General features: G+C 36.3%; 1 protein-coding gene across 2 annotated transcripts in view; it reads right to left on the bottom strand.

Annotated features, from left to right (window-relative positions):
- Window positions 1–1972: 1972 nt before the first annotated feature.
- LOC106874473 (ribitol-5-phosphate xylosyltransferase 1) overlaps window positions 1973–26673 on the bottom strand; it is a 435359-nt gene continuing 410658 nt past the window's right edge. For both annotated transcript variants that reach the window (XM_052970898.2, XM_052970897.2), the window contains 2 exons: window positions 24523–24693; window positions 1973–2412 (listed from right to left, as the gene is read on the bottom strand). In XM_052970898.2, the coding sequence (XP_052826858.1) occupies window positions 1986–2412; window positions 24523–24693 (598 nt within the window). In that variant the 3' untranslated portion in view covers window positions 1973–1985. The remainder of the gene's footprint in view (window positions 2413–24522; window positions 24694–26673) is intronic.

Raw genomic sequence — 26673 nt, forward strand, 5'->3', positions numbered from 1 at the left:
TATTCTTTGTAATAATTCTGAAGATGAAAAGCAAGAATTTTTCAAATGGTAATTTATCTTTAAAAGCAGCAGTCATGAAAGAGAAAATTTGTAAGGCCTGCATTCAGTTTATGGCACTTCTGTTTCCACAAGTTCATAATACTTACGTTTCATTGAAACTCAATGATAATAACTATTATTCATTTTGCTGCTACAATGTTTTAAAGAGAAGGAAAACAACAAACATCATCAACAAATTAGAAATATTTTGATCTGAATATTAAAAAAATTATAGGCTGAATTGTATTTTGTGATCTGATCTTCAAAGAAAATAAGATACCCTGGGGGAGCTTCAAATGTAGTTTTTTTGCAGTTATTCATAATAATACAGCAGTTTAAAAAATATCTTCTCAGTCAGCACAAGATGAAAAATAAATAAAAGGACAACTTGATACTGCCTGGTTGTATTTAATTGATGTTTCCTGTTGCATTTTATGAATATTAAGGAATAGGAACAGGAAAAATTAGTAGACATAAAAGTACATATTTTATAAGTGAACTATGGATGCTATTAATGTAAAGCATTAATATTCTGTCCATTTATTTTAAGAGATCTAAGAAAACTTTTGGAATTTCACAGCATACGAGCATTAAGTTCTCAAGAAATTCAATCTAAATATCCTCCATAGATTATTAATTTCCAAAGTTCAAAAGATGCAATATAATTTAACTAAATTTCTAACTAATGCTGTTTAATAAATTTTAATACTTGACAGACTTATTAGAATGTGAAAAAGAAATTAAGAAAAACCAAATGGCTTAAGTCAATCTGAACCTGGCAAAGATTAGAAGAATGAGCATTTTGAGTTGCTGAAGGAGTGGGAATCTCTGAAGGATAGATTTTGGGAGGAGGGGTAAGAGGGGGAGTGCTGGCTAATGTACTTATACATATATGCATATATATATATATATATATATATATATATATATATATATATATATATATATATATATATATACATACATACACACATACAGTATAAGTGTGGATTCCAGTTTGTGTTTAGAAGCTGAAATTGGTTTAGATTTAGTTAACATGTACTCCACAAAAGAAATATAGTTTTTGTAACACCTGTTCAAATGACTGACTTCACAAACTGATAGAGATAAGTAACCAAAGCAAACCTAGTAGTGATGAGAATGCTTAGTACTACAGTTAAGGTACAGAAATAACACCACATAGATATGTGTGTGTGAGACAAACATGGTTTGAGACCCATGAGAGAACCTATTCTGTCTTGTAATGGTGGTCTTGTAAATATATATATTTGTGTATTCTTACATATGTATACACACACACACACACACACACACACACACACACATATATATATATATATATATATATATATATATATATATATATATGTACACATATATACTTATATAAAGAAAAAGAGACAAAGAAAAAGAAATGGTATGTTTATTGTAAGTTTCCAGTATGGAAGTGATCTACTGTATATGTTTAGCTTTTATCAAAAAATATTGAATGAATCTCTAAATAAAACAATGAAATGAGCAAGAAAAGAAAAGAAATGAAGTGTATTAAGGAGAAAGGGTGATGATTGTTTTTCAAGGATTTAAAACATTGAACAGAAAGCCTTAGTTATACGTTTAGCTAAATCAAACCAGAAGAAAAGGGTAAGCAGCAAAATGGAAATCATTTTGGACTTACTATAACAGTTTTGATATCACAAATGTTATGATTTACTTAAAAATAAAAATCTTTGTAATTTACTAACGCAGTAATCACTTGCTGTTTTGTATTTTGTTAAAAGTGCCATCTAGTGTTCATTATGCCAACAAAGGGCACCCATCAAGGCCAAAAAAAGGCCATTCTTTAAAAGAAAAAAAAAAATTAAAAAAACAAAACAAAACGTCCCTTGGAACAGAGACTACATTTAATGAAAGGATCCATACAAAATACCTTAAAACAGGTGTATATATTATTGAATTTTATTTATTTTATTATAAAAAAATTTTTCTTGTAACGTCCGAACTAAAACATCTCTCATTTTTGATTTAAAATCTTCATACCATTGAATGAAATGCCTTCGACGATTTGCTTTCTGTACTTGGCTCATTGCTGCCTCTTTTTCTAAAAGAGCAGGCAACTCACTCCAGTGTTTAACATAGATAAAAGGTGCTTTGCTTTCTTTTAGCAGCCGTAGAGGAATATTTTTGGACGAAACTGAATGGCCGCAGTTTCCAGAGGTCATTACATCTTCGACAACTGGAAGAGATCCATAAGATAATGCTTCATATATTCTGTAGCACTCAGTATTTACTCCAACAGGACTAAGTGTCAAATCACTTTGGGCTAGAGACCGCAGGTAATCGTCACGAGAATCTTCAGTTTCTTTAGGGCTCCACCTGTAGTAGTAGTAATAATAATAATAAATAATAATAATGATGATGATGAGGATAATGACAATAACAACAACAACAATAATAGTAACCATAATAAAAGCGTATCTTTGAAAGAAATGGAGAAAGTCTTAAAATACAAAGATCTCTAAATATAGATAACCCTAATGTAGAAACTGAAGACAGAAACAATCCCTATAATAATAGGTGCTTTAGTTATGTTCAGAAAGCATGCAGACAAATACGTAATTACAACAGCAGTGCACAACTTACGTCAAGTAGTTTCAAGTAAAAATAACAACACAAAACAAAGCAGAACACATAACCAAGGTTTATACAAATCAATGTTTATCATTCCATTTGTAATTACTAAAAGTAGAATGATACAAATTTTGTGTCTGTAGATTGAGAAACTGTTTAGCAATAAGCACCAAAATAAGTTAGGTTGACAACATTAAAACATTAATATCTGTTATTGCAAGCAATATAATTCTCTGAAAATGTTTTTCAATCTCAAACATGTCTACAAAAGTGAGTCTATTCCAATTTTTCTGTCGCAAATTGGTGCTTCCAAAATCTAATATCATTTACCATAAAAACATATGAAAAAAGAATTAGTAATAAGATGGAGTACCACCTGACCCTGAAAGTTAAAATCTAGCTTTAAAGAAGCACAAAACAAAAGCAGTTCTGAATCTGATAACGATATAACCCTCATCAAATCCCCTAATTTGTTGACATGTACTACTGCTGTATCATCCACGTAGGCCTTTTAGAGGGTGGCATCTGGAATCCCTCACCCAAGTTCTTTTGGAACAGACCATTGCTGCTTCCATTGCCACACAAACAGTATACAGGAGATTGCACAACCCATTGCTATGCCCACTTCCAAACTGATCCAAGTGGGTTTTTACTCTTTGGTGGAGAATCACAAATAGAAACAATGAAAATACTTCTTCAGTAGTTTTCTTGGGAATAGGATATGTCTCAACAGTCAGTTGAATCATGGGATATGCTAACTTGTTGACATATACTAATAATACTTAAGGGTTTTTTTTTTATTCGATTGCTGGGTAAGGGTGGGGAGGAGTAGTGTCCATGTTTATACACATGTTTCAAGACCAGGGGGATTGATGTAGTTAATGTTCCAGCTTGACTGTTGACATTAGCAAGGAAGGACACATAAGGAGGGAGAAAGTTTGGGGTGGGGGGACAGCAATATTCAGGGGTTATGGGTGGGGAAGACTGAGCACAGTGGTTATTGTGGAGACTTAGGGTGTTGGACACAATAAAGGTGAGGAAAGGTAGAGTGATGAATGGGTCAGAAGTGCCAGTGTAATGCTTCATGTAAGTTCAAGTTTGTGTTTAGCCACTTATTTCAAAATGTTTTAAAATTTAAAATATAAAAAGAAAACAAATATTCATTTGAAATTGTAATGCAAAATTTTTGTTTTCTATTTTTCAGTCAAGTATAATCACAAAGCATAACAACAACAAATCCTTTATATCAGAGATTGATAAGAAATGAGTCTGACATAAGATACACAGATGCTAATATATTCAGTGAGATAGATTAGTAAACAACTTTTGAAAAGAGCTTTGTGAGAATATGGAAGAGTCCATTTGAAATGAAGAGCAGCTAACATGGAATAAACTTGCACCAACATATCTACTCACTTTCCTTTTTGCTTACATCAATCAATCTTGTTGACATGAATATTATTGTTTATTTAGTCCATGCAAACCACTCCATTCAAAAAAGTTCTCCTGGTTCTCATACCAGCCATTTAGTATTAGTCTACCATCACATTTTTTTTTAATGTTTTTAGGTTGCCAGCTTGTCTGTGTAATCATCATCATCATCATCGTTTAACGTCCGCTTTCCATGCTGGCATGGGTTGGACGATTTGACTGAGGACTGGTGAAACCGGATGGCAACACCAGGCTCCAAAGTGATTAATAATTCTTTATCATAAACATATTTGAATCCCTGTTTTCTTTTTCCTTTTTTTTTTTTGTCATATTTCCAACCAGCAAATATCAATAGTGGTAGCAGCACTGCTGATTAAATAGTAACATTTTCAGTGATGGCCAATAAATGTGTTATCAGATAACCAAAATTGCTTGAATATATCAAAACCCAAGAACAATAGCAACAAAATATCACTTTTTGTTGTTCATCCTCTCCTTTTTCTCTTGATATTGTTGTATAAATATTTTTTGTAATACAAAGTGTATACACATTCATTTACATTTTGTTTGCTATTCAAATTTTTATTTTTTCTCCTCACTAATTTATTTTTCAATTTAAAAAAAAAATATAGCCTTTTGAACAGAATGAATTATTAGCGAAATGCATTAAAAAGCGAGGAATAATTAACACATCAGCTGAAAATAACTTGTGAAAAACAAGGAAATATTAAACAATGAATGGCTATAAAGAAGTGCTACAACACAAAACAATCTTATTATAAAACAACCCAGGAACCATTGGCTAAATAATGTTCACACATTGTATTACAAAATTATTAATTGCCTAATAAATTATTTATGCTAAACAGGCAGCTTTGCTTTGTTACATATGCACACTGTAATTGAATTGCATGCCAGGTGAATGATTGAAGCACAGAGCGAGACAGAAAGGTCATGAGTTTAGCCACGTGTCCTCTTATGAGGTGCATTACTTACTTTAATCAACTCGGCTGAAAGTAAGTGGAATTTCCAGCTTCAATTAGAGTCGAGTGGGTGGACACAAAGGAAGTTAACCATCCATAAACAAAATAAATAAAACACATCTGCTCGAAAAACAGTTATGCAAATTAAACCAATCCCAGATCTTTTCTAAAGTTGTCTGACTTGCTCGCCAGATGTCAGGTGTTTATATACCAAACAAGTTTATATAAGTTTATATTCTTTTAAGTTTGGAGCCCCATGATCTAATTTAAATGATGAGATTATCATGGCAAGAACATCCACCCTTGATGATAATATAATTTGGTCTAGGCCCCACCCTAAAAAAAGGGAACAACAACTAATTTAGTGCTTTGGTGTAGTTTAATGAACTTATAGCTTTGATTTAAAATCCAGTCACCTGTTAAAATCTATTGCGAAGTTAATGAATTTAATGAGAGAGAGAGAGAGAGAGGTCCATAAAAGACAGATTTTACTTTCTTAGAGTGTTTAATTAGATGTAAATTTTATTATAAATTCATTATGGCTCTTCAAAATTAAGACGAGCTGGAATTATTTGATAATGGTTACAATTAATCAAGACGTAAAGAAAGCAATAAAGCTAATTATTGTACAAAATGAAGGATGATCAACATATACAATATCAATATCAACAACCAAGATGTAATATTGATATTTCTAAGCATGAAGAAATATTGAACAGTTTCTTAGCTTAATTTTGAAACTGAAAACCAAAATCCATAACATAATACATATTTGTCTACATTGTTAATCTATAATCTTAATTTTGAAAAACAACACTCACTACACTCTCAGAGTGTAGAAACACTGCCAGATCAGACTGGAGCCTGGTGCAGCCTCCTGGCTTCCCAGACCCCAGTCGAAACATGACTGAGATGAGTAAAAGATAAAAATGGATTCAGTTCATCTTGATTTTGAAATAAAGATATTTTCCAGATAATCTCTAATTTTTGAAACCATATCCAACATAAAGGAACTGTAGACTGAATATGGTTTCAATAAAGAAATACAGTCAAAGCAGCATCGTTAGCATGCTGAGCAAAATGCACATTCAGAGTTAAAATGCCGCCGGGTTTGCCTTTACGTTTCATCCTTCTGGAGTCAATAAAATAAGTACCAGTTGAATACTGGGGTTGATGTAATTGACTTACCCCTCCCCACAAATTAGCGATCAATCTACAAATACTGCATATTTAAAATATCTTAGATATTAACGTTATTCCAGTTGTAATCCTTTTAACAGGCATGGATGCTGCAGATCACCCTCAAGATGACAATCTGATCTCTTTCACTGTAGTTTTACTTCTCGTAATGAGATATTATGAAATACCTGTAGCATTCTTTTGTAATCATAATAAATCTGGTCAATTAAGGCAGAAACAGCAAATGCAAATATTGCAATGTAAATTATGTTGAAAGTGACTCAACACAAATTTGCAAATGCAATTATGAGTGTAAATGAATTATACATGTAAATAAATTATCTGTAAATTAATTAAGGAATTAATGAGACATGCAGATTTTCTCATTAGGTGTTTTTCAAAACTTGTTGCTAGTCATTTGAACAAAGATGCTTTGATGACAACAAAGCCTTGCCATCATCAAGTATGCATTTTATACACAGAGTATGCTTAAGCTCATCTTTGTTGCATAATTTATAAGCGAACGAGCGGTTCACATACATCATCAGATTGTTGTTCATGTTAATAACATGGATACTTATAGTTATATTAATGTTTTCAATAGAGCTTTAAAATAATTCTCAGACATTTTTTGGTAACAGATGGAGAAGTATTGTCAGCTTCAAAGATTTCAACTCAATCATTGAAAAGAACAAATCCATTATTTTCATGTCAACATTATTGTTGCTGTTGTTGCTGTTACTATTAAAGGTGGCAAGAATCACCAGAGTATTGGAAAAAAAATGTGCTGTGTTATTTCTTCTGGTTCTTTACGACCAAATTCCATGAAGATTAACTTTGCCTTTCATCCATTTGGAAGGACGGGGGAGGGGGTCAATAAAATAACATACCAGTCATGTAATGGGGTTGATGATATTGACTAACCCTAACCCTGCCCCCCCCCCCCTAAACTGCCAGGTTTCTTCTCCTTATTCTAGAAACAATTATTATGTTCTATAAGAGATGAGGAATTATGTACATTATACCCACGGGCATATGGTGAAGTGGTTAAGAGTGTGGGCTACTAACTCCAAGATTCTGAGTTTGATTCCAAGCAGTGACCTGGAAAAATACCTAAGGAATGAGAACCCAGGTTTGAAATTTCCCCAAGACACCTGATGAAGGTTGGAGGGTATATTCAGCCGAAATGTTGTATTAACAACAAACAAGATGAGAACAAATATCCGTTTAATGTAAATAATGTAAATAATGTAATTATTATGTTTTCGTTACTCTGCACCAATTGCTGGAGATGTGTTACATTGTCAGCTGTTCACTGTCAGTTTAGCAGGATAGAAGTTAAAGCCAATCCCATTGAGACAGGAATTTAGAATTTAAGAGACATAACTAGGTGCAGGTGTGGTAAGTAGCTTACTTACCAACCACATGATTCCGGGTTCAGTGCCCCTGCATGGCACCTTGGGCAAGTGTCTTCTACTACAGCCTCGAGCTGACCAAAGCCTTGTGAGTGAATTTGGTAGGTGGAAACTGAAAGAAGCACGCCATATGTGTGTGTGAGTATATGTTTGTGTGTCTGTATTTGTCCCCCCCCCCTCACCATCGCTTGACAACCAACGCTGGTGTGCTTATGTCCCTGTAACTTAGTGGTTCAGCAAAACAGACTGATAGAATAAGTACTAGGCTTATAAAGAATGAGTCCTGAGGTTGATTTGCTCGACTAAAGGCGGTGCTCCAGCATGGTTGCAGTAAAATAACTGAAACAAGTAAAAGAATAAACAAGCATTTTGTCCAGAACTTTGCAAATCATCATCATCATTTGGCACCAATCTTCCATCCCAGGCCTGGGTTGGGCAGTTTGACAGGAGCTTAAAAGCCAAAGGGCTGCACGAAACTCCACTGTCTGCCATGGTTGGATGTCCAAAACCTTCCGGCTAAATTTGTGTGTGTGTGTGTGTGAGAGAGAGAGAGAGAGAGAGGGAGAGGGAGAGAGAGAGAGAGAGAGAGAGAGAGAGAGAGAGAGAGAGAGAGAGAGAGAGAGAGAGCAGGGGAGAAATATGAGCATCCTTGAGCAGTACTTTCAGCATTCTGAATAATTGAATTCAATCAATCTTGGATTTTCATATAAAACTAAGGGGTCCTTGTATTTTGTAAAATAGAAGAGTTATTGATAAACATGGGAAGTCAATCGTTTTTCAATTAAACATAATCTGAAGGGTTAACTCTAATCTTTAGGGTTTTGCAGCTTTATTCAGACGAGCAACAAATCTCATATTAGAGAAGAATTACCAGATAAATTTCCCTTCTTTTCCCAAACTGACTGCCTCTCTTTGACTGGGAAACCTTACACAATATAGGAAGAGATGTCTCACTGAACAAGATGTCAAACTTCCAATGACATAGGCAGAGAAAATCCAATGCTTTCCAGCAATGTTTGCTTTCTAACCCTTCACACACACACACACACACAACAGTCACGTTTCCTGTGTGAATGCAAAACCATTTTTTTCTTTTTGTCCATAAGAGACAGCTTGAAAAAGGGTACCTACATGCTAATGTATTCTATTTCAATCTCCTAGTTTTGCTCTTTGAAACTGCATGCCCTGCTTTAGAAACCCAGAGTTCCAGACTCCCAGGCATACACACTTTTCCATTACCCATTAAACAAAAAAAAAAAAAATAATAAATAGATGATAATAAATAAAGTAAAAAATGGAAAGGAAGCAGAAGCTAAACCTTCCGATGTCAACACACAAAAAGGTAAACAACTAAACCAGAGTAACAGAGAACAAAGAATGGAGGAGAAAAAAAAAGAATAAATAAATATAAAAAAAGGGAAAATGTGATAAAAGGGAGAAGAAGCAAATGCAGTTTGGAAATTTGAACAAATATGAAATGAGTGGAATGTAAGAGAGGTCTGTAAATAAAATGTAAGTGAAAGCCTGAGAAGAGAAATGACTGATGCATTTAGTATTGAAAAGAAACAAAATGAAGTCCATGAGAAAAGTTCTACAGAGTCAAAAGAGTAACTAACCAATAAAAGTTGGTTCTATGTTTGCTGACACTAATATATCTGTGGCAGTTGAAGGAGAGGAATGCGGAGAGATTAGGGTCACCAACTCATTAACTCCATGAAATAATCATCATGGATTTCCAGCAAAACTTAATCATTTGTTTTCTGTAAACTATCAACTTTTTACAGCCAGTTTGCAAATGAGTTATCTGTAAGGAAGGGTGTGTGTGTGTGGATGAGGGGTGGGTGGAGAAGAAGGTAAAATTCTGGCTGTGTGCTTTAAAAGTTTGCCTTATAACCACGTGGTTTCAGGTTCAGTCCTACTGTGTAGTAGTACACTGGACAAGCACTGGGCCACCGAATGCTTTGCAATGTTATAAATAGAAACTGTACAAACCAGGTGTGTATCTGTGTGTGTGTGTCGGTCTAACAACCCTCCATGTTTGTTTTCGTTCGGTTTCCTTGTATGTCTCCACTGTCCTGTTTTTGTTCCCAACTTTGACCCTCCATAAATCCTAAATTTTATTTTAGAATTTATGGGAGCAACTGTCTTTGAAGACTCATGTTGTCACTGAATGCTCGAAATGAGGAGTAGATAGACAGCGATGTGCATATAGAGCGTTCGTCAATATCAGCATTTTTTTGGCCATCTTGGAAACATCTGAACCCCTTGTACACTTGTGTGTGGCTCACAGACTCCTCATATACTTTCTGCAGGCCTCTGAGCAGGTATTGCCATGACAACTTTCTCTGTGATGGTCAATGCGACAATCAAACACTACACAAGTTCCTTCCAAGCACTACACAAGTTCCTTCCAAGCAGTAGTGAACTGGACTGTTAAAACTTAGTGGGCATGCACAGCAGAGTTCAAGGGCAACCTTTGCCAAGCAGCTTCCCCTTGTGCTTTAGCTTTGTTACTATGGCAACAGTGTGGATCTTTTTGGCAGAGTTTCTCTAGCTGGGATGCCTTTCCTAACACCAGCCACTTTACAGAGTGTGCTGGGCGCTGTTTATGTGCCACCGGCATGGGTGTGTCTATGTAGCACTGGAATGAGTGCATTTTATGTGGCACCAGAAATATTGCCAGTAGGCAGCTACACAAAACCAAGCTCTGTACCTCAGAGATACCAGTCAAATTCTATGTACCACTGCACCAAGCAGTCAATCACTATATATTAAATTAACTGTGTGTGTATATATACATGTGTGTATGTGTGTGTATATACATGTGTCTGCATATATATATATATGCATGATGCATATGCATATATTATAGTATATTGTATATATCATATTTGTGAATATTATCTATCTATTATCTAAGTATCTACATATATGTGTGTGTATGTGTGGTGTTATATATACATAGGCTACATATATTATAGACAAACAAAGACGAACAGCCATAAAAAAGACCATTGAATAAACATGCAAACATGAAAATTACTTTAGAGATTTAGGATTCAATTATATTTTGGTTTTCTATTTACAAGATTTACGACAAGCATATATAATCTTAGCATTATATGTTGGAGGAATGGCACATCACAATTCAAGTCTTAACTATTTTCTACCTTAAATTCATCTCTCACAGGAAATTGTGAAGTATAAATTGTTACTACATTAAATTAATGTAATATCTCTTATTATAATAAAAACAACAAACATTTATTTATAATCTGTAGCTGTATTACATCTTAATGCATTAACTGCTGCAGTACTTTTCCACGCATTAGCTGTTGCAGTGCATTTCACTGCATTCAGCTGCTCCAGTATATGTCACTGTGTTAAACTGTTGCAGTAGATTCACTTGCTTTAAATTGTAGCACTTTATCTCACTGCATTAAATTGTAGTAATATATCTCACTGCATTAAACTGCTACAAAGTATCTCACAGCATTAAACAGTAACAGTTATATCCCACTGCAATAAACCTTGGTATTATATAACACTGCATAAAACTGCAGCCGTATATTCCAGTGCATTAAACTGTAGCATGCACCTCGTTGCAGTGTATTCCACAGCATTAAAATGTATGAAACTGTAGCAACGTATTCCAGCACATTAAACTGTGGCTGTGTATTTCACTGCATCACCCATTAAACCTCAAACCAAATGTCTTACTGTATCATTACCAATTTCTGATTGCTTACCGTTTGCAATATCAACCAATGTTTTATTTCTTATAATAGAATCCACCTCAGCAATCCATTAAGACTTCAGTCCAATCTTCATTAGAAATGATCTCTCAATTACTTTTTGTTAAACAAATCATTGACTGTTATCCATCTCTAGTATATAACAGCGATTATCAACACTAATTGCAAGACATAATAATAATAATAATAATAATAATAATGATATCAATGCTAGTTTGCTTATTCACACAACTGTTAAATAGCTCCCCATTATCGTTTGAGAGGTTTGTTTCCTTGTCGTTTGTTTCCTGTCTTTATTTCATTGTTCCCATTGATGAAATCACCCAAAGACCTGCCAGACAATAATGTTCTATAACACTAGTGATTAACATTGCCAGCTGGTTCCTTCTCACTCAAGAGCAACAAAGCTATTAGCACTACTACACACACAACAAAAAAGAAAACAAAAAGAAAAACACACACAAAAAAAAGAAAACAAAAAGAAAAACACACACAAAAAAAGAAAACAAAAAGAAAAACACACACAAAAAAAAAACTGTGTAGCAAAAATATTTATCTGACACTAAGTACTTAATAAAATTCGTTTATGAGTGTCATTCAATTATTGTTATGTTAATTTGGTTCCTGGTATTTCTCAACCAATTTACCATCTGCTGTTTTTATAGGCAACTTTTGCATTGTTTTTTGCTTATCACAAAATTCCGAGAATGAAAGGCACTATACATAACAGGGGCTGAGGGATTAGCAAAGCACCAGTCAAAATACCTAGTGGTATTAGGTTATTATATCCTGTTGGAACAGGTTGATATGTTTAATTTCAGTGATGAGAGAAGAATCTAATGTTTCCTACCTTTTACATAATCTGACAGTAGTGGGGGGAGGAGAGAGAGAGAGAGAGGGAAAGAAGAGAAGGAGAGAGAGTGGTGGTGTCACTTGGGTTGACATCATCACCAATTTCATTGGATTTCAGACTTTATGCTCCTTTATGTTCTAAGTTCAAATCCCATTCGAGTCCGTTGGGGTTTATGGGTCAACCAGCACAGCATCTGTTCAATGATGCAAACCCATAAGAGACCAAAAGGATCATATCATCCATGGCCAGCGGTTTTGGAATAAGAAGATCGAAATGGAATCAATAAGATTGGGTTCTCTTCACATAATACTTCAAACTGGTAGTTGATGCTCTGAGCGGAAACGGAAGACATTCCATTCGCAAACCAGAAAAGAAGCAAAGAATGTAAGAGTTGCTCTTGTAATTGTTTAACCCCCAGCTCAACCTTATTGAGAAAACTTATGATGAAAGCCATTCCAACTGCAATCATTCCATTTTACCCTAAACAGTGAGTAAAATCTAATGTGTACTTCCTTTTTTTAGATAATAGGATGTGATTTGAGGGCTGTGAGGCTGATATTTCTAGCAGGTTTAATGATCATATAGAGGTTTGCTGCTTGTGTCAGAGTGGATGTGTAAGGTAGAATTATTATTGTATAAAGTGAAAGATATAATGTTTGATTTAGGAATTAGGTAACAAAACCCACAATAAGGATGAAGATATGCAAGAATATAGGTACAACTATAAATGTAATCTGATTCAAGGAAAACGGGGAGAAGGGAATTGGTAATTTTCTGGAAAAAAAAAAGTAGGAACCATTATAGCTGCATTAGAATAAGTTGGGAGAATACAAGACAATGATAAGCTTTGATAAGGTTTCCAAGAAAGGAGAATCTATCAATCAGATAGGTGGGATTTCCTTCATGTAGTGTAAGATGTCAGTGATTAGAGGGTGCATTGTCAGATATTTATATAAGCAGTACACTATAATAGAGTAAATTGTTTGGGGCTTGTCGAAATGAAAGTGGAAGTATTTCTTTGAAGTCAAAGCAAATTCAAGTTTCCTTCATGTAATTTTAGCAATATTCAGATTATGAAGCATACAAGAAAGATCATTGAAGATTGTGAGTTTAAGATTCTATGCTTGGAATTGTTCCTGAGAAGTGAGCGTAGTATGGCAGAGTTATTCTTGCTTGAAATAAGTAATATCAGAATTTTGGTGTTAATTTATCAATTCTTAATTGACTGATACGATAAGAGATACTTAGCAAGAGCAGCTAATAGCTGGGGTTTGAACAATGAGTTAAAAGTAGAATTCAAGATTTATTTTATTTTTCACTGCAAATACATATATGAGATTAGCAGTGCTTATCAAGAGATCAGTTACAGAGAGGACAAAAAGAAGAAGAAATGAGGAAATCTTAGAAGGCACTGGAATTTGATGCGCTGAAGGATGCAAGGAATTTAAGTAAATAAATATAGTAATTTCTGAATCTCTCTGACTTTTCTGCAACTAAGTAGTAGTAGTGATGATGATGATGATGATGATGATAATTGCATGGCTCTGTCAGTAGAGTATCAGACTTTTGTGGAGAGTGTACTGGAGAAATCTGAGGGCTGCAGGTTCAAATCCCACTGTGGGTATGAAAACATATTTTCTCACAGACCCAACCAGAACGAGTAAGACTGAGAGCTCTGAGAAGTGAAATAATATAATAATGATAATAATAATAATAATAACAATAAGAAGAAGAAGAGGGAGGAGGAGGAGGAAGAAGAAGAAGAAGGAAATGGACAAGTGAAGTGAACAGGGTAATGATGCAGTGCTACTTGGAAATTGAATCCGAAATTAGGGGTTACAGAAAATGAATGTTAACACTTTGGGTAAAAAGGGGATGTTTGAAGTAACAGAACAGAGACATGTGGACGAGGCTAATGTAATAAGGAGGAAAAAGTGAATGACAAGTTGGAGGCAGAAGGGATCACAAGAGAACTAAAAAAGAAAGAAACCAAGAAGTAGACCAATGAAAAATAATGGAATCACTGAGCAGGATGGGAAAATTGACATCAGTGAGTTAAGTGAGGAAGATCAGAAGATTTTAGATGAGTCGAAGGAAGTAATGAGTGAGGAAGAAAGAAAAGATTAACAGCATTAAAAAATGCTGATAGAAGGAAGTTGCTAGATATGACTAACAAAGTAGATTTTGTTATCAGTAGGAGAGGTACTAAAAAATATAGGCGACACTAACTTATTGATATTTATGTGGGAGGGGTAGTAGTTATTAGGGGATGAGGCATTTCTCAAGGAAAGAATGGGGATGAGCAGATATGGGAAGGGAGGTAAGAAAGTAAAGTGAAGGCTTTAAGACAAGATATGAATAGAAGAGAAGCCTGGGAACAGGAGATGTTAGGAAACACAAGGATTAAATGTTCTGCTGAGAAAAAAGACTTAGTCAAAGAGAAAAGTTTTGAGACAGTAATGGAAAAGCGGAAACAGCATATCATAGCAAAAACAGGTGAGTTTTCTAGATATCAGAAAAGAATAGATCAGTATCAACAAAAGAGATTGTTTGAGGCAGACCAGAAATTTTATTGCCAAATAAAGTGTGCAGAAGAAACTACTGAAGATGGGAAACCTAACGCAGAAGAAACTAGAGAGTTCTGGAGTGATATTTAGGATAAGCCAGTTAATCGTAATAGAGGTGCAGCATGATTAAAGAAAGTGAGGGAAGAAATAGTTAGTGAGAAGCAGCCAGGTCTAAAACTAACAAATGCATTAATGAGTAAAGTATAAGGAAGAATGCTGAGCAGGAAGGGTACAGGACCAGATTCAATTCAAGGGTACGAGTTAAAGAAATTTAGGATCTTACATGGGATACAGAAGGAACAACTTCAGGATTGCCTTAATGGATTAATAATACCTGATTGGATGAATAGAGGGAAAACAGTGCTCGTTACGAAAGTCAAAAGCAAGGGCAATATAGTTGGTAATTATAGACTAATCACTTGCTTAGCATTAGTGTGGGAAGCTATTAATAGGAATGCTCTCAGAATGTATTTACGAGCACCATGATTAACCAGAATTCACTTCCGGAAGAACAGAAAGGTTTCAGGAAGAAGGTAAGAGGAATGCATAATCTATTATACATAGACAAAGCAGTCCTAAAAGAAGTGAAAGAAAAATTTAACAATAGCATGGATAGATTAGGACATGATTCCACACTCATAGGTGAGTGAATGTTTGAGAATATCCAGTAGAGGAGACAACATCAGAGAGTTAATTAGCTTTGGCATGAGGAAATGGAAAGTAGACCTCTACTCAAGTAATACAGACTTAGGGAAAGTTAACATCAAGAGAGGAATTTTCCAGGGAGACTTGTTATCTCCTTTAATATTCGTGTAATGTTTCATTCAGTTCAATAGGAGTTGGTAAGCCAGAGAACTGCACCAAGTTCCAATGTCTGCTTTGGCACAATTTCTATGGCTGGATGCCTTTGTTTTTCAAATCAATTTTGAATATCTAAAAGTGAAAATAGCTTCTTTTTTGGTTTTGTTGCTTTTAATCTGTAAAAATCATAAATATGGTTTAATACTGATTCTAAAAGAGTCAAGTATTAACAGCTTAAAAGAGCAAAGCTGTCTTGTAATGCATTTAATTTATTTCATTCCCTTCACAAAACTCAACAGCAAAACCTCTCAGAAACAACACTTGATTTATTAGTTACTCTTGTTGAGATTCTCTTGACTGAAGTGCAAGAGTTAACAAGAAAAGTAGAATTTGATTCTCTGTATCATCGTTTTATATGTTGATGATACATTACAGTTCGGCAGCTGATGTATTGTGGCTTAGTAGCACATTACAGAGAGAGAGATATTAAGATTCTCTTATAACTGATCTTCACTGGCTTTCTACTGTTTTATAACCAGCCTAAAGAAAGCATTCATCTGTGAAACGTCTATGGCTTAAATTGCACAGACCTTGAGTTCACATGATACAGTTGCTATGGAGACAGCTATGGCTACACAAAAACTGCTTAAGCCAAGCAAGAATAATAAAAAAAACAAAAAACATATTAAATGACATGGCGGCAGTCAGTTTTAATGACTCTGAAGAGATGATTAAAAGTCATTAGGGTGACCATAATTTCATTTAGCAGTTTGTTTTATGAAGCTTGTATCAGTTAGACTAAACTAATAGATAAATAGCTAAATAAGTTAATTAGTTGAAACTTCCTGACAAATGACTGAACATTTCTTTCTCCAGTGCTTAACAGCCTCAGCCTGCAGATACACATATTTCAAGTATCATTGATGATGATAATTTCATTGCATATCCTTTCTTGTAAATGAATTTTAGTGAAGACAGGCACAGACGCACAGACTAATGGGGAAAAGCTATCCGACAATGAAAGAACTGCCACTAAATAAATCAACAAATCGAAAGAAAAGAATGGAAAAAATTACTCATTCATACATACAAAACTGTAGTTGCATGCACAGCTATATGTTTCTAGTGCGTGCGCACGTACACACACATTAACAGGTGAATTTTTGTGTTTACAAACGAAAACAAAAGTAATTGATACAGGCAGGGAGTTGATTTTGTTAGAAGCTTCAGCTTCATACACACACACACAAACACAATAAATTCCCAAAGGCAAGCAGAGACACAAAACATATTGTATGTGTGTATATGTATGTATAATATTAATGATCTCAGTGTACAAGGGGATACCCAAAAGAAACTGCGATTTTGCAGTATTATTTTATTCACCTAGTTTTTCATGTTTATACTTTTACTGCTTTCAAAAGTATTCACCATTTGAAGCAATGGATCGGTCCAGACTGTTTTTGATCTTCCATGAGCAGGTGAGGCACAAATTTTGCTACAACTCTTTTCATTTGCAATTCCTTGCTGAAAACTTGGTGGCAGGAGCTCCAGGACACACCAGTCATAGCAACAAGTTCATCAATTTTACAAAAAAAGAAAGCTCAAAAAAAAAAAGCCCAGAAGTCAGAGATAAATGAAGGAACAACAAACATGGTGTATTAGTTTGACCTCAAGAAAAAATGGAAGCATCTTTGATATTTTGAGCTTATGATCTTCTAAGAAAAGAGATGAAGAGAGAAAATAGATTGAGAAGGGGGGGGGGACTGATAAAAAATGTGCCTAGATTAACAGTTGCAGATGTTGACTGGAAGGAAGGAAGTGGTTAGAGACAAGAGTGGGAAGGGAATCTTTGGGGATGAGGCTGAGGTGAAAGCAGAATCTGAGGAAGGAGAGTGGGTGAGAGAAATGGGTCTTTTGAAAATGTTTAGGGATAGGTTGAGAGAGGCTGGAAGCAGGAGATTGGTAAAGTGACACACACACATATATCCATACATACATATATATATATATATATATATATATATATATATATATATCATCATCATCATCATCATCATCATCATCGTTTAACATCCGTTTTCCATGCTGACATGAGTTGGACGGTTTGAGTGAGGTCTGGAGAGCCAGGGGGCTGCACCAGGCTCCAACCTCATCTGGCAATGTTTCTACAGCTGGATGCCCTTCCTAATGCCAACCACTCCGAGAGTATAGTGTGTGCTTTTTTCGTGCCACTGGCATGGGAACCAGTCAGGTTTACCTGGCATTGACCACATAGTCAAGCAGACCTCACAAATCCCTTCAGGTAGATGACACTGCTCGATCTGCAGAAAAACATAGGTAGAAATCCTATTAACAAGCACCTGATGTAAGCTTTGGACACATAAAAGGTGTAGCAATATCAGAGGAAGGTTAACAGGGAAACTAGCTTTTGAATGTGGAAGATGTACAGGTACAATAAAATGTGCAGAAAATAGACTCCATCAGCTGCCAGTGGGGCAAGCTAGAAGTAATAGATAGCTTCTGTTATCTAAGTGACCAAGTTAGTAGTGGAGGTGAATGCTCCAAGAACATAGCTATGAGAATAAGATTAGGCTGGGCAAAATTCAGAGAGCCCCTACGTCTGCTGACAACAAAGGGCCTCTCTCTCAGAGTGAAAGGCAGATTGTATAATGCCTGTAAGCAAATAGCTATGCTACATGGCAGTGAAACATGGGCTGTGACAGCCGAGGAGATGTGTAGGCTTGAAAGACATGAAGCCAGTATGCTTCACTGGATGTGCATGTTTGACAGTGTAAGCATCTTGAGAGAAAAGTTAGGCATAAGAGGCATCAGATGTGGAGTGCAAGAGAGACGACTGTGCTGGTATGGTCATGTGATGTGTGTGGATGAGGACAGCTGTGTAAAGAAATGCAAATCTCTAACTGCGGAGGGAACCTGTGGTAGAGATAGACCCAGGAAGACATGGGACAAGGTGGTGAAGCATGATCTTCAAACTCTGAGCCTCACAGAGGCAATGACTAGTGACCAAGATCTTTGGCAATATACTGTGCTTGAGAAGACCCGTCAAGCCAAGTGAAATCGTAGTCATTGCCAATGCTGGTGTCACACAACTGGCACTCATGCCAGTGGCATGTAAAAGGCACCTTTCAAGTGTTGGGCCTCACAGAGGCAAAGAAGCTTAGTTTATTTTGAGCATTGGGCCTCATGGAGGCAAAGTAGCTGAGTTATACACAAAACAAGCATACACTCATTCAACTACTCAAAACTGATGTCTAATTTTGTTGCTACTCCAACTTTCACGTTTGCCAATGTATTTACTACTGAGTCTTATGTTTTGTGATTTATCAGTAATTGAGAGAAAATTCCAGGCTTGATAAATAGCAAAACCTAGAATCAAGAGGTTATATAATAAACTTAGCAAAGACTAAGGTTTTAATAAGTAGGAAAGTAGACTAGACACTGGTAAATTGAAAGATATAGCCTTGCTTGATATGCAGAAAAGTTGTAGTTATAAAATCCATGCATTGTACCCAGGTAAGCTATGAACACAGGCAGACTAACAGAGAATGCAAGCTTTGTATGTGATAGGTGCATTGGAGCAGTATGCACAGTGAGCACACTGGAAATTGATTTTCTTAAATGCCCCTGGATATCTCAAGAAATAGTTGATAGCTTTTCTTATTGGTGAGATGTAATTAGCATGAGAGGTGATTGATCTGAAAGTATAGTAGCCAGAGTAAGAACAGAATGGAGAAAGATGACGGAGCTACGAACACAGTTGGCAACAAAAGAATTTTCCTTTAGAGTAAAGGGCAGACTGCATGATGCTTGCGTTAGAACTAAATTTATTCAGCTATAACTCTTTCCATAACTTTCATGACCTGGTCCAGCAATTTGATATTTCTATAATTATTTCTATCTAAGGCATCTCTTTCACTCTTGCAGCAGTTGACAATAATGTTGCTACACCTGTTGTTGTGTATGACATCTTCCTGTACAGTCTACACATATATATATATATACACAGGGGTTGGACAAAATAATGGAAACACCAAGCATCACAATTTTGAAATATCTATAAAACTATCAAAAGATTGTTTATTTTTATGTTTTTTTGATTTATTATTAGTATTGCTTAATATGTTTTGTTAAAATTTCTGTTTCTTTTCAGATACCATCAGAAAAAGGTAATTAAAATTCATCAAAATGACAGATCTATTGGACTTTCAAAGAGGCCAAATTGTTGGTGCTCATATGGCAGGTGCTAGCGTAACGAAAACAGCCGAAATGTTTGGTGTATCAAGAAGTAGTGTCTCGAAAGTAATGACAACCTTTGAGAATGAGAACATTACTCCATTACAAAAGACCATAATCATCAGATGAATTGTAACGTTACAAAGAAAAGAATATCCCAAGGATACAGCAGGGATGTGGCTGAAGTCTGTTGGAGCCAACAATGAAATGGGGGGGATGACCAACAAAGTTAGTTGTTGAGGTTAAGGATACAGTTCTTGAAAGAGTGTGATATGATGTCTAAGGTCACTAACCGGGGGGGGGGGATAAGAGTCTGCTAGACTGGTTCTTAGGTAGGCTGGAGTAGGGTGAGGTGATATTTTATTAGGCTTAGAGCAGTGGGAAGCAAGGAGGTCCTAATATGGATAAAAAAAAGAAAGAATAAATAAAGCAAAAGTAAGGGTGAAGAAAAATAAAAGCATAGAAGCCAATTAGGGATAAGGTCAGGGTTTAGGATATATGGAGTGTCAGGGGCAGTACTTTTGGAGGGGATTCTGCCAGTTCCTTTTCCAAGACAGCTATTGGCTCTTGGTTCCCAGCTTCCATCTGTGCCTGCAAAACCTGTCTGTAAGCAGAAGCACACAACTTCCTGAGCAATGACATCAGCAGGTTGGCTAAACCAGGTTGAGAATAGGCATGAGATTCTTTAGCAGTTGGTACACAACCTGTCTGAAGACTGGACTTCCAGTGGACTGTGCAAAGAAAATCCAGCTGTGTTGAAATACAATGAGCAGAAAGGTAGTGTGGGATGCATGCAGGAGAATATGGTGAGGCCTCGGTCAGCCTACTGCAGCCCTGATATAACTTCAGTTGGTTTGACCTCTCTCACTGCAAGTCAAAGAAACCAGAAATATAACAGTGAAATTGGCCATCCACTGTAGCCTTCTTTTACTAGAATCTAGGTTTCAAAAAAAAAAAACCAGACCTTAGATTTCTTGGAACCACAAGACAGACAGCAGACTTATCCTCATGGCAGTTGATGTAATACATGTGTTGTAAAAATGAAATATTGCCAATTCCTTAGCTTCCTTGTTCATAAAGATACATGGAATGCAGAGCTCAAGTGGAAGCAGCTGCCTTCTCCATTATTAATGTGCTTCTTTGGTGTCTAAGGGATGGAATCTTGAGCACTTTCGAAAATGAATGATAAGATAAAATACACACATACACGCACACACACACACACACACACACACACACACACACACACTTGTAGCCATACTAACTGACCCTGCAAGGTTTTATTAATGCCTGAATTACCCATATTTCAGTTTGGAATAATTTACTTTCAAAAGATTTTACTTTGTCAGAAAACACTGATTCACTCAAAATTGTTTTTAAACAATTTAAATGATTCAAATTGAACTTCATAAAAAATGCACATAAAAACAAAAGCAACCACAGAACCTGAAGCAAAATTTTAATCTTACATTTTTTATTTACTTGGAAACCGTTTGTTCCAAAATGTCTACTAGTTTACATAATTACTCTAAGTGAATTGTTTTTCTAATCAGCAACGTTGCCCAGGGTCGGCTGCAGTTCTTGGTGGAGTATTTACTCTCAGTTTTCAGTGTAGAGTTAAAAATTAATAGATTTCAGGAAAATAATATTCCTTCAGAAGATATAACCCAATGCAAAACTCTGCCCTACAACTTAGAACATACATACATTCGCTATACATATGTGTATATGTACGAGTGTATAAATATGTGTGTATATGTGTGTGCACGTGCGTATAGTAAACGTAAATTATTCCATTTATTGACAAATTTTTTTTAAAAGCTATTGCTGGTAACAATCACTAATACCAATTAACATTCTCCCACATTCGTTGGAGAATGTTTAATGATTTTGTTACTAATTAAGCAGCAAATCGTTACAAAGAATTTTCCATTTGATCAACCTGAAAGCAATCATAGCCATAAGTTATTTAAGAATAAATGGAAAAAACACAACGCCATTGTTTTTAGGCTCTATATTTCAAACACTTTTCTAAAGTTTCCCATAAATACTTCTGAGAGTTTTTGTTATGGAAATTAATCAGAAACACGAAAGAAAATGACATGGCAGAGCTATAATTTCTGGTTTATGTTCAGAAACATATATGAACAGTTCGATTTTGGTTTATCATACTTATATTTATAACAATAGCAGTGAAAACAAAAAACAAAAATAGAAAATAGAAATGGCGCTAATTTTTGAGTGAATAAATTCTGTTTACTAATACGAATAAATGTTATTCATGATGAAAGGAAATCCTCATATTAAAACAAAAATATTCCAGTAATGTGAATATTGAGAGTTTAATAATAAAAGATGTGAAATGTCATACAAAAGAATATAGAGAATTTTTTTCTTTCTTTACAAAATTATATATCATCATTATTGTCATCATCATCATTTAACATCCGCTTTCCTAAGCTTGCATGGGTTAGAAGGAATTTGTTGAGGCAAATTTTCTACGACTGGGTGCTCTTCCTGTCACCAATTTACACCGACATCCAGGCAGGGGGGTACTTCACATGGCAAGACATATTTTTTCAAAGAAAACTGGAATCAAACAACATCACTTCTATGATTGTGATGTTCATTTACAATCATCATGTAATGTCAAGACAAAGATAGACACACACATGTGATGGGCTTCTTTCAGTTTCCATCTACTGAATCTATTCACAAAGCTTTCATAGAATATACTTGCCCAAGGTGATAAAAAGTGGGACTGAATCAGAGATCTCTTGGTTGACAACAAGCTTCTCAACTACATAAGAATTATATATTACTGAACTGCTGGATATATATATATATATCATCATCATCGTTTAACGTCCGCTTTCCATGCTAGCATGGGTTGGACGATTTGACTGAGGACTGGTGAAACCGGATGGCAACACCAGGCTCCAGTCTGATTTGGCAGAGTTTCTACAGCTGGATGCCCTTCCTAACGCCAACCACTCAGAGAGTGTAGTGGGTGCTTTTACGTGTCACCGGCACGAAAACGGCCACGCTCGAAATGGTGTCTTTTATGTGCCACCCGCACAAGCCAGTCCAGGGGCACTGGCAACGATCTCGCTCGAAAATCCTACAGGAGCCAGTCAGGCGGTACTGGCAACGGCCACGCTCAAAATGGTGCATCTCATGTGCCACCCGCACAAGAACCAGTCCAGGGGCACTGGCAACGATCTTACTTGGCTTGCCGGGTCTTCTCACGCACAGCCCATTTCCAAAGGTCTCGGTCCGTAGTCATCGCCTCAGTGAGGCCCAATGTACGAAGGTCTTGCCTCACCACCTCAGCCCAGGTCTTCCTGGGCCTACCTCTTCCACGGGTTCCCTCAACTGTTAGGGTGATATATATATATATATATATATATATATATATATATATATATATATATATATATATCATCTATCATCATCATTTAATGTCCGTTGTCCATGCTGTCATGGGTTGGACAGTTTGACCAGGGCTGATAAGCTGAGGGATTGCACCAAACTCCAGTCTGATTTGGCATAATTACTATAGCTGGATTCCCTTCCTAACACCAACCACCCCAAGAGTGTAATGGGTGCTTTTATGTACCACCAGCACAGATGCCAGTTGCATGACACCAGTATCTGCCATGACTACCTATATATATATATATATATATATATATATACACACACTAACATCCAAAAGTTTGGGACTACCCTGAAATTTTTCATTGCATTCATAAAATTTCTGTGTTTGGAGAAGTAAATTAGCCTATTCTATATTATTGCAAACCTTTATGCAGATTTCAAGCAAATTTCTATACAAGTATCAAAAATTTATCTTGTATAAGCTGTGGACATTGCTCTGTATAGAAACAAAGATCGTTTTGATGAAAATGCTGTAGCATTGAAGAAGGCCACTTAAATTGAACCTGGCAGTGTTTGAATTTGAACTTAAGAGAAGAGAAAAGTACTTTTTTCTAAACTCTAGAGTAAACATTAACCCAGTTTACTGGGCTTACAAAGAATAAGTCCTGGGGTTGATTTTTTTGACTAAAGGTGTTGCTTCAGCATGACTGCAGTCAAATGACTGAAACAAGTAAACGAATAAAAGAATATATACACACACATACATACACAGACACACAATGTGCAGGTACTATGTGCAACACATGTAAACATATGAATCCATAAACACATTAGAGCTGTAACACTCAGGTTGCAATACCTTACTTTGCCCTCAGTCCACCCTATTAGTCGTCACAGTCTCAAGGGGGCTAACTGTACAGGTATCCATGCATCTACCTAACAGCAACATCCCTTGCCATTACTTGAACCGTTATTCAAATGAATATGAAGAAAGGAACACACAGCTGTATTGTTACACATCAGAATATGGAAACATGAGATTGGACAGAAATCAATGTCAGAACAGAAACATAAAAACAATTTTGTAAAATAGCCATAGTCTCCATTTTCAACACACACACACACACATGCACACACACACACACATGCACACACACATGCACACACACACACACACACACACACACACACACACACATTTATGTAGTAAATGTCACATGTATTGTCACTTACTCATGACGGACTCTGTAATAACATTGTTTTCCATGTTGGCTGGACTTTAAAGTTTCAATTAATGTTTCTCTTGAGGAATTTGAATAAATTGTGCCTAGAAAGTTACATAAGTATTTGCGGTGTGTTTCAACTGGAAGATGAGCACTGTCAACCTTTGGAAAATCACGATACCTGAAACGAAAGACAGAGAAAGGAAAATTAAGAGGCATTTCTAATATATTATGTATGCTGCGGCATCATTATACAAATGGAACTGTAAACTGATGTTGACAAATTAAAAAGTTCATAACAGCATTTCCTGGACAAATTGCCAAAAGCATTCAGTGCTATTCTTGTAATAAAATAACTGCAACAATAATATAATCTTTGATAAATTATTGTTTTTGTGTTCTGTAGTTTTGTACTGTCAACAGGATCCTAGTGATGCTGAATTTCTAATGATTCTACAGATTCTTAGGTCTTTTGAGGCGAGCATACAGGGGAGCTTTTACCAAGGCCATAATGAAATGATTTAAACTCAGTACGAAAACCTTATAAAATTCCATAAAGGTGAGCTAAATTTAAATACAGGACTTGATAAAAGTTAGATGGGACAGACATGAAGTGGTTCACCTATGGATTCAACTGCATGTTTTAACCATGGATGCCTAACAACACCATTCTCAATTTCAATATATTTATAGTTGTTTTTACTTTACTCTTATTTCTAAAGGTAAAAAAAAAAAAAAGACAAAGTGTATCTCAGATTTAAGTGTAGGAACCAAAATAATTTAATGAAAAACTAGAGGTAGTCGATAGCTTCCGCTATCTGGGCGACCAAGTTAGTAGTGGGGGTGGGTGCGCTGAAAGTGTAGCTGCTAGAATAAGAATAGCCTGGGCAAAGTTTAGAGAGCTCTTACCCCTGCTGGCGACAAAGGGACTCTCACTCAGAGTAAAAGGCAGACTGTATGACGCATGCGTACGAACAACCATGCTACATGGCAGTGAAACATGGGCTGTAACTACTGAGGACATACGTAAGCTCGCAAGGAATGAAGCCAGTATGCTCCGTTGGATGTGTAATGTCAATGTGAATACCCGTCAGAGTGTAAGTATCTTGAGAGAAAAGCTGAACATTAGAAGCATCAGTTGTGGCGTGCAAGAGAGACGATTGCGCTGGTATGGACATGTGGTGAGAATGGAGGAGGATAGCTGCGTGAAAAAGTGCCACACCCTAACAGTTGAGGGAACCCGTGGAAGAGGTAGGCCCAGGAAGACCTGGGCTGAGGTGGTGAGGCAAGACCTTCGTACATTGGGCCTCACCGAGGCGATGACTACGGACCGAGACCTTTGGAAATGGGCTGTGCGTGAGAAGACCCGGCAAGCCAAGTAAGATCGTTGCCAGTGCCCCTGGACTGGTTCTTGTGCGGGTGGCACATGAGATGCACCATTTTGAGCGTGGCCGTTGCCAGTACCGCCTGACTGGCTCCTGTAGGATTTTCGAGCGAGATCGTTGCCAGTGCCCCTGGACTGGCTTGTGCGGGTGGCACATAAAAGACACCATTTCGAGCGTGGCCGTTTTCGTGCGGGTGACACGTAAAAGCACCCACTACACTCTCTGAGTGGTTGGCGTTAGGAAGGGCATCCAGCTGTAGAAACTCTGCCAAATCAGACTGGAGCCTGGTGTTGCCATCCGGTTTCACCAGTCCTCAGTCAAATCGTCCAACCCATGCTAGCATGGAAAGCGGACGTTAAACGATGATGATGATGATGATGATGATGAAACCTTTGAAGGTAGGGCTCCAGCAGAGCTAGTCCAACAACTGCAATCAATAAAAAAGACAAACAATGAAAACAAAACACTAAACATGTAAATAGGGAATGACAATTTATCATCATTTATCATTTGAGGAAAATATTCTATTCACATAAATACTGTTAAATATCACAAAGCTGAGATGAATTATGGACGAGCAGCTACAGAACCACCTTGCAAACCCCAAGGTGCCACACAGTGGAGGAAGTGAACCTAAGACCATGTGGTTGGGAAGCAAACTTCTTACCACACAGCCACATCTGCACCTACACACACACACACACACATTAAGTTTGTTTTAGTGTCTGTCTACCAAATCCACCCACAAGGCTTTGGTTGGCTTGCAGTGGGGCTGA

This window comes from Octopus bimaculoides, chromosome 9 (genome assembly GCF_046866305.1).
Source record: "Octopus bimaculoides isolate indiv1 chromosome 9, ASM4686630v1, whole genome shotgun sequence".
Lineage (NCBI taxonomy): Eukaryota > Metazoa > Mollusca > Cephalopoda > Octopoda > Octopodidae > Octopus > Octopus bimaculoides.